Genomic DNA, 15330 nt, shown 5'->3' with positions numbered 1-15330 from the left:
GATCCCTCTGTGTGTCTGTGCAAGCTGAGGGGGTAGGTCCCAAGCCGTGCAGCACTGCCTGGCCAGAACGGGCCCCCAATTCGAGAAAAGAAAAAGAAAATAAACAAAAGCCTCAGGATCCCACCTGCACAGCAGCATGGACCAGGAAGCAGTCCCACACTCAAGTGGAGCTCCACAGCCTTTCAGGAAGAAGCAAAGATGGCTCACGGAAACAGGCACTCTAGCGAAAGGAGGGGGAGGCAGCGAGAAGCAAGGAAGAAATCAAAAGAAGCGGCAAAAAGTAACATCAGGAGCCAACAAATGGCACACAGGGAGTTGGACAGTGCGGACGGGCAGAATCCAAGCAGCCGGTGCTTTTTGGCCAAGAGACCCTGGCTGTGGGAAGCAGAGGAGGCCAAGTAGGGGTCAAGAAGGGTGTGGAGTGGGAAAGAGTATATCGTTGGTTACCGTTCATTCTGTCTCCTGCTAGACGCTCCATAAAGCTGCTTTCTCGTACCCTCTGTTCGCTGGTTTCTGATAGAAGTCCAAGATGGCAGATCCATGCTGCCTTAGCTGATAGGGTACCTCTGCATGTATGTCTCCTTGATGTCTGTTCTCTGTCAGTTTCTTATTCCATTTGGTGCTTGGCTGAATTCTTTATCTCTTCATTTGATGCTTAGGGTTTCAGGATGGCTGTTTTCTCTGTTTGGCTTAGTTTTTCAGATCTTTGCTGTGGAGGGACGGCGTGGTGCTTCTGCCTAGAGCACCATGTTGCCGGAAGTCTATAAAAGGGAGTAATCTTAAAAAAAAAAAAAAAATGACATGGGAATAAATTAATCAATGGAATAAGGTAAACAGCCACAAGCTGATTATTTTATGTAAGTATCTGAGATAGCATGTCAGATCAAGGGATAGGGGCAGGGAACAAACTATTCAATAAATGATCTGGAGAAAAATTGTTATCCATAGGAAAAAATAGATGCAATTGAATATCTTACATCATATACAGAAAAATAAACTTTCAATGAATTAAAGACTTAAGTATTATAGAAGTTAGGTTCTGTTAAGGAGGCTGAATTACTATGAGTGATATGGAATAAGGGATTTATTATAAGGATTAAACTTTACATGCTTATAGGAGACTCTAGGATATAAAGGTTTGTAAGAGAATGGTTGGAAAATCACTTTCCAAGGACCACAAAAGGAGCTAGTGAAACAGTTTGTGGAAGGCTTAGCACTTCATAGTTGGTCCTTAAAGTGACTTTAGGTGAAGTACAGGCTGGGAAGGAAAAATGCATGCAGAGTGGGAAAATCAAGGAAAACTAGGATCTATGAGGATAAACTGGAACCTGTGAGAACAAATGAGATGAATCTGTCTCTCATCATCTCTAACCTTGATTTTGTGGATGACCTACAGAAGAAGCTAGCGCTCTTTGTTTTGTAGCTGCAGATGTGTTTGGAAGAAGCTGTAGGCGACAATTTTATTGTGTGTAAATCATCTGCAGTTGTGTTTGGGAAGACCTTCATCAGGAGCCAGAGGAATATCTAAAATCATAGATTTGATTTATTACAATAGGCTTACTATTTGAAAAAGCAGTAAGAATTGAAATGAGAATTGGAAAACCTCAGTAATAGTGACAGTCTCTCAGAAACTTGAACTGTGCAGTTGATCAACTTGAATGAATAGAGCATTCTCCGAACACATAGAGAATGCATATTCTTTTCATCTACAAATGAAACATTTGGAAAGTTTTGCTATTAATTTTTGAATCAAGTAATAAATTCGTATAGTTTAAATTCAAAAGTGCATATAGTGAATTCTCCCACCCCTTTCCTTCAAAGATCTTCAAATGAACCACTGTTACCAGTTTCTATATTTTTGAAGAAATATTCTATGTATATATAAACAGATGCATGTAGATAATTTTTTTTTGTTTTCCAACATAAAGAGTAACATATTGTTATTATTTTGCACACTCAGATTTTTATTTTTAATTTCCGTTCTTTTAATAGTTTCTATTGAAATTATAACATGCACTCTTGACAAAGTCTAACATTAATTACTATCTCTACATTTTTCAAAACCTTATGAAAATATTAGAATCTGATTGCCCCAACTCTTGCCTTCTAGCATGTTACTACCAGAATTTAACCTTTACCTATAATTATATTATTATAGCTATTATTATTTTATGTATCAGTGTTTTCTTAAGTTTGACTAGTTTTTTTTTTTTACCATTTTCTTTGCTCATCATATTTTTTTGCATTTCATCCCTTACTTCTGGGGCAAATTTCTTTATTTTTTTTAGAAGTGTCTTCAGTGAAGAACTGGAAATGATAGACCTAATTTTTCTGAATATATATTTATTTCTCTTTCATTCCTGATGGAGAATTTAGCTACGATGACTGCTTTTCTCTCTCAGCCCTCTGTCAATGTTATTCCAATATTCTGGCTTCCAACTTTGCAGGAAAGCCTTTCATTTTTTTTAAAATCTTATTTAATTTCTATTAGTATTGTTTTCTTGGTTTGGCATAAGTATTTTGCATATTTTTGTTAAATTTTTCCTAAGTTACGTTTTTTGTATTCTTGTACATTGCATTGGTTTTGAAATTAATTTTCCAATTAAATTCAGTTATTATTCTTAATACCTTTTTATAGCTTCCTTGAAACCCTGGTAGTGTAGTGGTTAAGAGTTCAGCTGCTAACCAAAATGTCAGCAGTTCAAATCCACCAGGCGCTCCTTGGAAACCCTATGGAGCGGTTCTGCTCTGTTCTATAGGGTCACTATGAGTCGGAATCGTGTCGATGGCAGCAGGTTTGGGTTTTTTTTTCCCCAGGATTTTTTACTTACATAATCATGTTCCTTCTTGTTTTCTAATCTGTATGCTTTTCATTTTTTTCCTTGTCTTATTGTACTGTCTAGGCCATATAGTACAATGCTAAATAGAAGGGGTTGGAGTGGACATCCTTGACTTGTCCTTGGTCTTAGGGGGAAAGCATTCAGTATTTTATAATTAAGTATGATGTAAGCTGTAGGGTTTTTTTTTAGATGCCCTTTATCAGTTTGAGGACAGTCCCTTTTATTACTCATTTGCTGAGACATTTTATCATGAATAGGCTTTGAACTTTGTGAAATTATTTTTTTGTGTCTGTTGTAATAATTTTAAACTTACATACCTATAATGAAATAGCTCTAGTATACATAAAGAAAGGAAAACCAGGGAGAAAAATTAATAAATTGAAGGAGATTGCAAAATAATTTTCTCTCAGTCATTGATAGATATAGCAAATAAAAATTTAGTGAGGATACAAAAGAATCAAACAACATAATTAACAAGTTTAATCTCATGGACAAATAGAGAACTTTGCACTTAAAATGAATTCACATTTTTGTTACATCCATGAAACATTTTTAAGAATTATTAATATGCTATTCCATAATTTATTTTTGACAAATTTGAAAGAGTTGGCATATTACAGACTGCATTCTCCAACCTGAGTGTTATTAGGTCAATTAAAAAAAGATAAATTATACCCATACACATGAAAATAAGAAAGAATACACACTTCTACTGTAATACACATTTTTTTCTAACTCTGTCATCTCTGTCATTGTGATACATCACTCAGTCAATGGTATTCTAAATTTGATGAAATATGGTAAAAACATTTTATAGACCCAAGAAGAAAATATCTAGAACTAAATTATAATGAACATACACATGAAACCAATCTTTTCTGTCTTTGAGCATTTACAAGGTAAAACTGTATTATCAGCTGGGTAGTAGTTCTCCTTAAGTCTCACCTCAGTGGCCCAATGTGTGTGACCTTTTCTCTATCCTAAGCCCATTTAAAATGTGTGTCCTAATTTTATAAATCATTTTATGTCTACTGTTTGTTGTCAAAATGTTGTCAGATAATTCTAGTTCAAATATTAGTTGGGACTATAGAGGAGCCTCAGATTTGATTGGGTCTAAGGCTTTTTGACGTAAGAATTTAGAAGGAAATTAGTAGTGATAGTTTCTTCAGTGGGACCACATGATAAAGAACGAATAGATGTCTCTTTTTAACCATTAAGAGGGAAAATGAGAACTGCAGTTAGGGCAGGAATTAAAACAAACAAACAAGAAAAAATTTATAGAATATGTCTAAGAGGAGATCAGAAATATCATAGAGCATTCCTGGAATATTTTAATTATAGCTACTTCAAACACAAGATGAGTTCTCAGTGTTTACAGGAAAGTGTGTATTTTCTGATAACTGAGTTCAGTCTATTTAATAAATAACTTGTCATGTAAGAAGACATACAAAATAAATTATTTTTTGAAATAGCAACATTGTACTCATTCATCATTAAAAGTTTTCTGATACCAAGAAAGGGAAAACTGTGTGTCCATTCTTGAGATACATGTCAGACAAAAATAAATTTAAAAAAATTATAATAGGTTTATTTATATATGTGGTATGTTTCATAATTGTGAAGTCATAATCTGCTTTAGCCCTCAAAGCTCTTGTTTACTGAATTCAATGCTATATTTGCCATAGTAAAACTATCAACTTCAGATCATTTACATATATTATTTAGCACTTAGTATTTTTCAAGTTTAAAACCATCTATAAACTTCATCATATACTTTTCAAGAATAAATTTTGTATAAATAGTTAACTCATTACCCACATCTGCACATCATGAAATTTGTGTGAAAATAAGTGTTGGTGACTTTTCTTCTAGATATATTTTTTATTTTCAAGGGTTTCATTCAGAATCCTTTCATTTGTCTTTCAGGTTGGTAAGTGGTTTTTTTTGTTTCCTTTGTTTCTTACATAATTAGCAATTTTAATTATTGTTTACTTCATAGGGTCAAAAAGAATAAGCGATAGTGAAGTCTCTGACTATGACTGTGATGATGGAATTGGTGTGGTATCAGGTAAGAATTTTCTGTTTTATAATATTAAAAAGGGAGTGTAATCACTAGTGTTTCCCAAAAAACAGTGAGAAAGAAATAACTTGTTTTCACTGCCAGAAACAACTTTATGGCAACCTTATGACAATCTAAACAAACCCTGAATAGTTCCAATTACTGTAACACCTGTACCAATTCTTAGATTGTGTATTCATATTGAAAGATACTGGAGAAGTAAATATTTATAAATTTTCAATTTGTTTTTAGTTCCAATTACTGTAACACCTGTACCAATTCTTAGATTGTGTATTCATATTGAAAGATACTGGAGAAGTAAATATTTATAAATTTTCAATTTGTTAAACTACCAAATAATAAGAATTTTACTATAAATCTGAGGAGTTGTTGAATAATTGAAACTATGTTATACCACACTAACAGTGTAAACAAAAAAAGAAGAAGCAATCTTTTCAACATCATGAAAAAAACCCCAAAACCCATTGCCGTTGAGTCAATTCCGACTCCTAGTGACCCTATAGTACGGAGTAGAACTGCCCCGTAAGGTTTCCAAGGAGCGCCTGGTGGGTTTAAACTGCCGACTCTTTGGTTAGCAGGTGTAGCACTTAACCTCTACGCCACCAGGGTTTCCTCAACATGACTAACATGCCCAAATACGTCAAATATTTGAATGGGCATTTTTGAAATTTTTTCATTGTTGTTATTGATTAAGTATCATGACATTATTTTCCTATATAGTTGCATTTTAAAAATACAGTAATATAGTTTAAAATATTGCCTCATTTTATGGTTAGAAATTTATCCAATGATTTAGTATTTCAGATAAGTAACTGCTTTTTGTATAAATCCAGAAAATTTTTTTATATATTTTTGTGTGTGTATTACCCTTAATGTTATAAAAATGTTTTGATTCTATTCTTCTTAAAGGTTAATTAACTGAAAAATTTCATAATTATAACTAATTTTACTGTTAACAAAATATGTTCTAATGTATGTAAAACATGCTACAGTTGCATTTTTTGTTGACAAATTTTGTTATAGTATGGGTCAATAGCATGCTACCAGTTTACCACTTTTTAAAAACCTAATGACTATTTTTCTGCCTTTATTTTTTTTTCATGAAGGGTGAACAATATGTTAATTTACTAAGTCTGCAAAAATATTTTCTTTATTTTATGGTCTGTAAATTAAATAAATTTTACTTCAGAATAACAGTTTTAAAAAATATTTCCCATAATCTCTTGCTCTGAGATAATTGCAATCTTTTTCTATTTGTAGTCAATTCTTTTGTTAATTGACTATTCCACTTCTTCTATTTTTTAAGTATCTAGTCACATTAGATTTTTTTCATCCAAAATGTTTCCTTTCAAACCATTAAACCCTTTCATCTTAATGTCGTATTTAGTATATCTCAATTCTTTCATTTTCTGTTTTAAGGATGGAAAAATTTATTTAATATGATCTTTTTATTACTTTTAATTCTGTCAAAGGAATTGTATCTTTTGGAAAAACTTTATAGGATCTCTCATTATTTGGGTTAATGCTCTTTGGAATTTTTTTTTTTTTTTTTGGTGATTACAGAATAGTATTTAGAAAACTTACACGGTCCAATCATATATTAAAAAAATTCTTTCCTATCACATTTTTATCCACCTATGCAAATATATCTGGTATATCATTTAATAATCCATTGAGGAGAAAAGACTGCTGTACAATATCCTGTGTTTTGCTATTTTAAAATCCAATGTGGTTTTGAAATGTAGTCCTTTCATGATATACTACATCTTAATAAGACATTAAGTGCTCCATGGAGTCTGTTATTATTAGGAATTTCTAAGTCATCTCCATATGAACACCAAAATTAGGGTTATTGTATTGTAGTTTCTGGAATGTTAACTTTTCCGAGTCATCACGTAAATGATGTAGCAGTTACATTTACATGAGTATCATGATAACTAAAACAAACATATATTAATTCTGTTAAATATATTTCTTATGCTTCCTTTTCTTTATAGCCTTTTAGTTTTAAAGATCCACAATTAGAACTAGTATTAAGAAAGAATAAATGCTTCAGTCAATAGATAATCAAATAATGTAATGACTATCAGGTCAATAAAAATAATCTGATATTCTCTGCAAAATTGTTCTTCAGGTATCTCAAATGTCAATTGCATGTATACATATATGTAGTGTACCTCTTCCTTGCATGATTAAAGGACGAAAATGCTTAGTTTTAACTAACATTTTAAACACTTGTATCCACATAGTATAAGGTACTACACCATCACATCAGTTTATACTTTGTAGTCCATGCACAGATATTTGTTTCCACCTACAGATTGAATATCTGTTAAATTCAGGGCATCAGTTACAGCTGTTCATAACCCTTTTTAACCTGAACCTTTAATCTTTTCTCAAGAAGGAACGTATTTGCTGCTTTATTCAATTCAAATTTTATTGAAAAATTAATTCACTGTTCTAAGTTTGCAAGACAGACATCTTGAAAATTACCCATGCCTGAAGTACTATTTTTTTTTGTGTTCTTTATTTTGATTATTCTTATTAACTCAAGTCAGAGGTAATTTTGACATTTGCATTGGTAATATTATTCTGCAAAGTAAGTTGAAACTTTGATTTGTCGCTGAGGAAAAATTCTGAGACCCCGTTAAAGTAAAATGAAAGAGATCTACTGAAAGCTAAATGCATCTGAATGGAGAAACATGGGCTCCACCGAAATGAAACCAGTGACTCCGAGGTGTAGTTGGCACACATGACTAGTTATAGGGCTCGTACAAAGAGCTACAGGGAGAATTCAATGACTGGTTCAAAGGGAAATAATGAAAGTTAGGAAAGTTGAGGGAAGACTTAACAAAGTGGGGGCTCTAACGTAGTTTGTTTAAAAGGCATAGATGGGATAAACTATTTGATTATGAGGGATAACTGTGGAAATATGTGCTTACAGGGAGGTTACAAAGTTGTCACAAGACAATGACAGGACACAACCAGGTCTGTAAAAGGAGCACAAGCAAAATAGCAAGGTATTGATTAACTGTCTTTGGACATAGATTTCCTGAGATTGAAGTGTGTAAGCATTCCTTAAGTGCAGTTACATACAACTTCAAAAGACAATTGTTTTGTTAACTAAACAATGTATCTTACAGAAATAACTTGCTTTTTGCAAACATCATCTGAAAACATACTGCATGGGTAGTTTTCATAAGACCCCCTTGCGTCAAAACTTTCATCTGGAGCCATTCTTTCCATATCCCTAGCTTTACCACAAAGAAAAACATTACCTTAAATACACTTAGTAACCAGCCAAAAAATTCAGACCAAGAGTCAATGCCTGCATTAAAGAAAACTCAAAATGGATTCCTTGTCCTGACTCTGCAGCAGCCATTTTACTTTGGTCAGGTCCTCTGTTTGGTGAAACTTTTCCTTATTCCCTCCTTTTGATCAAGGATTTCCATGAACATCCTTTGATAACTCTTTGAATGAATGTTTCTTCTGCATGGACTTGAATGGTTGTATCCTCTTTTCAGTAGCTGCTCATATTGGTGAGCCTTTAAGACCCCAGATGGTTGCTTGTTTTAACAAGCTTTTAAGACCCTGGATGCTGCCCTTTTGTTACTGGGCACCACCTGGTTCCTCTAGTAGCCAGGCATCGCTGGACCTCTTCACCATGCCATAGCTTGACATTCAGCTTCAGTGATCATGTTTGCTCTCTGTGTATGAGAAGGGTGGCAAAGGAGTGGGCCACACTGGGGGAAAAACTTGACCATTTCAAACAGCCAATCTAGAGTGTGAGGACCTTCCATTTCATTGCAGAGATGGGCAGCATCTATATCTATGAGATGCATGAGCATTTGATTAATGGTGTGTATGGCTGCTTTGGTCATACATCTTAGACAACATTTAATCAATCCAACTATAACAAGTATTACTATAATTATTCTAGTAAATAGAAGGGACCAAACCCGTGATCCAATCCCTGAGGGTAGCCAGCTGAAAATACCTAAAAAGGGGAGTGTGATATGGGGGATACTTGAAGCCAGTGGCCTTTTTGGTGTATCTGTGTGATATCCTGTTCTACTTCTGCTGAAGTATTTATCCAAGTGCAGCAGGACGCATGGCAACTGCACTAACTCTTTCTTGTTGGGCTAGAAGAAAGTCAAGGGCCATTATTTTATCCAGTACAACTTTAACCAAAGAACTTAGGAACTTCTGTTGAACTTCTGGGCTATCAGCAAGCTTATCAGTCATTTGAAGCACAGTGGCAGATAAATTGTGAATAGATTTTTCAAGTTTAGGAGTGCCAACAAGGAGTAGGAGGCCTCAAAGAAATGTCCATCCATCTTTGGGTCTATTATAGTGTTTTTGTTAGATCCTGTAACATATTCTCTTTTGTGACAAGTGAGAATGTTCACATCATTGGTTTAATGTATGCTTTCATTATAGGAATGGATATTTAGAGAGACTTTTAAAAGACCTAACATACATTGTCCTGTTATATTCCAACCATCCAAACAGGATAAAGCCCAGGTATGGGACTTGTCATTTGGATTTGGATTGGCAGTGGTTGGGTATCTTGATCCTCCACATAAATATACATACACATATGGGGCATATATTATGCTAGCTCATTGTGTTTATTTGGGAGAGGGATGGCTTAATGTATTTAGTCAAGCTAAATTTCTGTCAAGCAGTTGTTACAAATAGGCAATCATCCTAATCCTGGCCAATTCCACATTTGCAAACAAAAAGACTTCTTTTTATGTAAGCAGGCTGTTAAATTTCCTGTAGAGGCCACTTTCCAAAATCTGAGAGATGCACTATATGAAACTAAGGGCTTATTTTTACATTCTGAAGGGTTTTAGGCTGCTTCAGGACAATGTATGTCTCTAATCTGGGTTAGATTGAAACATGGAATGTGGGGTTGCGCTAATAACCTGGGGAATGCTACAGTCTCACACATATGTCTCACCTAACAGTGATATTAAAGTTGACGGTAGCAAGGAGGATTAAAGTATAATTCAGTATAGGAGAAGCTAATGGATCTGAATTCATGAAGCCAGATTTTGGAATTTGATGGCAAATCCAGCAGTCAGACAGGTTATTCTAACTGGCTATTTTAACAAAGGAATTTTTATGCCAAGCATCAATGGGAATTATGAGCAGGAGAAAAAGAAATTTTAAGGGGAGCTTCATAACGGAGAAAAATTGTCCAGAAGTAATATAGGAGGGCAAAAAGCATACAGATTGTAGCTATCACAAAATAAACAACTTCAGGTATTGGCATAAGTGAGGATATCAAAATAAAATAAATACCAAAATAACTGTTGGAATACTGAAAGTAAAGAGATATATCAAAACTTCTGAGTTCACCATAGATCAACCTTAAGAGCTAGCATTTTGGGGTACAGGGAAAGAATAAAATGTTAAGGCAAGGGATAATATCAATAGTTTCCAAAATAGCAAAGGTTATGATTATAAGAAAATAAATTCTAACGATTTCAATGGCTTGCATGAGTAAGGAATAAGTAGTTAAACAATATTTCTAACTATTAACAAGCAGGACAAATGCATTACCATTTTATGAGTCCTAGTTGACCAAACAAAACAACTTCAAAAGCTATGAGTATCAAGTAAAAGGCAGTTAGTCCTAGGGTCTCTGCATAAAGTAGTTTACTATATGAAGAGACCTCTATTTGATGCAATACAATCAAAGTTACCAGAAAAAAAAAATTATTATAAAACACAGTCTAACAATTTCGGCTGTTTGCATGAATCTAATATTCTGAAATGGATACAGGCATGGTCCAGAGGTTTTGGGAGCAGCAGTCTACACCAGAGGTCTTCTGCTTTTGGCTGAATTTAAGGTTCAGTCCCTTTGTTGGTTGGACAGTCCAGGCCAGAGTTATGGTTTTCTTCATTTGGAGAGAAGGATCTAAGCTTTAACTCCCTGTAATTTAGTGGCACAGGGGTTGTTAAGAAGAATCAGGTAGGACCCTTTCCAGCGGGGTTCAGGAAAGTTTTTAATTTGGTGCCTTCTCCAATAAGTATAATTTCCTGGCTGTATCTTGGAGGCTAGAAGGTCAACTGGCTTTTTTATGATTAAAGGCCTCCTTTACCAAGGAACTGTAACTTTTAGCATAATGATTTAAAGCTTGGCAATAGTTTAATAGACTAGTCTGAGTTAAATTTGGGTCTGTCAAGCAGAATATGGAAGAGCTAGCAGTTTCCCAGTAATTATTTTATGGGACATTAGTTTGTGAGGACCGAAGGGAGTGGACCTCAGGTTCAACAAAGCAAGGAGAAGAAGTACTTGAGTCTGTGATAACTGTAGGGAGGCAGACAATGTAGCTAACCAAGATTTTATAATGCTCTTGGTTCTTTCAACAAGTCCATAGGATTGTGGGTGGTATGGACAATGCAATTTCTGGAATATAGGGAAGATTTTATATATTTCCCTTATGACTTGACTGATAAAATTAATATCTCTGGGTCGCTATGCGTCGACGACAATAGGTTGTTTTTTCTGTTTTTTTTACTGTAGAGGATTTTAGGTACACCATAAATAGGGATGATGTTTTCCAAAAGCTTTTTTGTGACAAAGCTGGAGATAGCCTTGAAACTAGGAAACACTTTTACCCAATGAGAAAATCTGCAAATTATAACTAGGATATATTTGTAGCCACTGAAAGAAGGAAGTTGTATACAATCAATCTGCCATTCGACCATAGGTCCCATTCATAGGTGATACCTTCTAAGTGGGACTGTATAGTCAGCCGGAATTAAATTTAGAACAAACAAAACAACATTTAGTCACATGGTCAGCAGCCTTCCACAAATGTCCCCAATTATGTTTGGCTAACGTTTCAATCCGCTTGTCAGTGATTCAATGATTGTGTGAATGTAAGGTTTTGGCAAGGGGTATGTGCAGGGACCTCGGGATGACAGGTTTCTGATTGTTTGTCTGACATCCCTCTTTTAGCCAAGCTGTCTTTTCCTCCTTGGAAGTCATAATTTGGTGGCTAAATAGGACATGCTAGATACTTCTCTTTGGAGTTTGTTGTTCTATTAATAATTTCTGCATTCTTATTATTAATGCAGAAATTAATAGAACAATATTATTAATATCACATGTAAGTAAAATTTTCTTGAAGATAGTGCAAAAATTATTGCAGTAGTACATCGAAATTCAAGCTGGATTCAGAAGAGGATGTGGAATGAGAGATATCATTGCTGATGTCAGATGCATCTTGGTTGAAAGCAGAGAATACCAGAAAAACGTTTACCTGTGTTTTATTGACTATGCAAAGGCATTTGGCTGTGTGGATTATAACAAATTATGGATAACGTTGCAAAGAATGGGAATTCCAGAACACTTAATCGTGCTCATGCAGAACCTGTACATAGACCAAGAGGCAGTCATTCAAACAGAACAAGGGGATACTGCATGGTTTAAAATCAGGAAAGATGTGCGTCAGAGTTGTATCCTTTCACCATACTTATTCAATCTGTATGCTGAGCAAATAATCTGAGAAGCTGGACTATATGAAGAAGAATGCAGCATCAGGATTGGTGGAAGAATCATTAACAACCTGTAATATGCAGATAACACAGCCTTGCTTGCTGAAAGTGAAGAGGACTTGAAGTACTTACTGATGAAGATCAAAGACTACAACCTTCAGTATGGATTGCACCTCAACATAAAGAAAACAGAAATTCTCAAAATTAGACCAATAAGCAGCATCATGATAAATGGAGAAAAAATTGACATTGTCAAGGATTTCGTTTTACTTAGATCCACAATCAGTGCCCATGAAAGCAGCAGTCAAGAAAACAAATAACGTATTGCACTGGGCAAATCTGTTGCAAAAGACCTCTTTAAAGTGTTGAAAAGTAAAGGTGTCACTATGAGGACTAAGGTGCGCCTGACCTAAACCATGATATTTTCAGTCGCCTCATATGCATATGAAAGCTGGACAGTGACTAAGGAAGACCAAAGAAGAATTAGTACCTTTAAATTACAGTGTTGATAAAGAATATTGAATATACTGTGGACTGCCGGAAGAATGAACAAATCTATCTTGGAAGAAGTACAGCCAGAATGCTCATTAGAAACAAAGATGGTGAGCCTTTGTCTCACGTACTTTGGACATGTTATCAGGAGGGACCAGTCCCTGGAGAAGGACATCATGCTTGGTAAGGTAGAGGGTCAGTGAAAAAGAAGACGACATTCAACAAGATGGATTGACACGGTGGCTGCAACAATGAGCTCAAGGATAACAACAATTGTGAGGATGGCGCAGGATGGGGCAGTGTTTTGTTCTGTGGTACATAGGGTCACTATGAGTTGGAACCGACTCAACAGCACTTAACAACAACAACTTCTATTAATAAGCTATCGGACACCCCTGGGTCATGAGTGTGACACCTATCACAGATGCGACAGGAGAGATGATTTGAGTCTTGGGAGAGGACTCCTGTGTCCATAGCAGGAGCCATAAGAGCTAGAGGGGACACAGTATTTGAGTTGCCCAGACAAAATACAGCCATGTGGTGGGCTGCTTTAATGTAGTTCCCCCACCAATGTTTTTCTAAATGGATGACTAGATTTTCTAATCCTAAATGGTCATTTAAATATCAGTATCGGATTACAAGGGGGTGTAATGATTGAGGAAGAACAACTTAATTGTCTGGCCTGAGCAATAAATTGGGGGTTGGATCTAGTGTACAGTCTGAGTCTTTCCAAATATGTACTTCTGATTCAGAGACCAGGATTTGATAAATATGTGAAAATTTTAAGATATCTTCCTCTTTGTCTTTTATCTGAATTTGAGGTGAATGGGTAATGGGCATTTGAGAGGCTGCCCATATGGCAGCATGATTAGTCAAATCATTGCCTTTGATCTCTTCAGTCTGGAGAATTCCAGGAGGCTGATGGGCCTGCACTTTGATTACAATAATCTCAGAAGGGAGCAGAATGGCTCCTAGGAGGTCTGCCACTAATGGGCCATTTTTTATTTTGCTTCCAGAGGAGATTAAAAATCCTGTTCCTGAAGCATACTAAATCATGTGTAACCCCCAAAAACATACCTCGAATCTGAAAAAATTTTTACCAACCATCCATCAGCCAATATGCAAGCCCAGTTCAGTTTGTTTTGCTGAGGTAACCTCAGGGAGCAGACAACTTGACAAAATTTCAATGGAGGTGGTGACAGTGTATCATCCCTGGTAATGGTAACTAGTAGGGTCTAGTTTAAGATAAGATCCATCAACAAAGAAAACTAGGTTAGGAAGCGAGGCCTCCAGTAAATTAGTCCTGGGAGATAAATGTTGCTCAGTGAGATCTAGACAATCGTGAGGTGGTTCATCCCTATAAGGCGAAGGCAACACCATGGCTGGACTCAAAGAATATACAATATGCAGCCAAGTGTTAGAGGCTGCCAGTAGGAGAACCTCATAAGAAGTCATTCTGCTAGTGGAGAGAAGTTGAGTTAAAGTTGAATTCAAAGTGGCTATCACTGCATGAGGGAAATAAACATCTAGGAAATTTCCTAAAACAATATCCGATATAGTCTCCACCAGCCTGGCAGTGGCAGTGATAGCACTGAGACTGGGGGAGTAAACTCTTGTAACAGGATCAGGTTGGTTACTGTAATACCCAGTGAGTCTCTGCTGTCCTCCATGTTTCTGGGGAGGACTACTTAAGCATTTCCTGAAATGTCATGAACAAAACATGAAAAATCTAACTTATAATTTGGAAACCTGAAGGCAGGGTTGTGAACTAAAGTCTCTTTTAGTGATGTGATGGCATTTTGGTCATCTTCAGAAAGATGAAAGGAATCAAGCTTTGAACATTTTAGGTAATGATAGAGAGGTGCACCAGTAAAAGAAAAAAAAATAGGCATCCAGGTTTGGCAATAACCGTAGAGTTCTAAGAAACTCCGTAATTGCTTTTTTTGTAGTAGAGACAGGGTAGGCTAAAATAGCCTTTCTTTTTTGGATCTGTGGTAATCCTTTCTTTTTGAGATAATATACCCTAGATATTTAACAGAAGGTTGGGATAATTGTAATTTTTCTTTAGAGGCCTTGTGACCCCCTCTGGCCAAATGCTGTTATAACAAGATGCTGTCTGTAAGGCAAGCTTGCTGGGAATTAGAGCAGACAAACAAGTCACCCACATGTTGGAGTAATGCAGACCCCTGAGTAATCTGTAGGGGCTGCAGATCAGCATGTAAAATCTGAGAGAAATAAGTAGGGGATTCAGTGAAACCTTGAGGCATCACAGTCAAGGTGAATTTTTTGTCTCCTCAAATGAAAGAAAACAAATATTGGCTTTCCAGTTGGACTGAAATATTAAAAAATGTGCGCAAGCATCAACCGCTGTAAAATGAGTGGCCTCGGGGGGCACATTTGAGA

General features: G+C 35.7%; 1 protein-coding gene across 20 annotated transcripts in view; it reads left to right on the top strand.

The window, feature by feature from the left end:
* The window catches only part of RIMS2 (regulating synaptic membrane exocytosis 2), a 647068-nt gene that overhangs the window by 388039 nt on the left and 243699 nt on the right, over positions 1–15330 (top strand). For all 20 annotated transcript variants that reach the window (XM_023725997.1, XM_023725994.1, XM_023726001.1 and 17 more), the window contains one exon: positions 4840–4908. In XM_023725997.1, coding sequence (XP_023581765.1) covers positions 4840–4908 — 69 coding nt within the window. The remainder of the gene's footprint in view (positions 1–4839; positions 4909–15330) is intronic.

The sequence above is a fragment of the Trichechus manatus genome, unplaced genomic scaffold (assembly GCF_000243295.1).
Source record: "Trichechus manatus latirostris isolate Lorelei unplaced genomic scaffold, TriManLat1.0 scaffold00009, whole genome shotgun sequence".
Classification (NCBI taxonomy): Eukaryota; Metazoa; Chordata; class Mammalia; order Sirenia; family Trichechidae; genus Trichechus; species Trichechus manatus.
The sequence above is the reverse complement of the archived record's forward strand: the minus strand, read 5'-3'. Positions and strand labels throughout refer to the sequence as shown.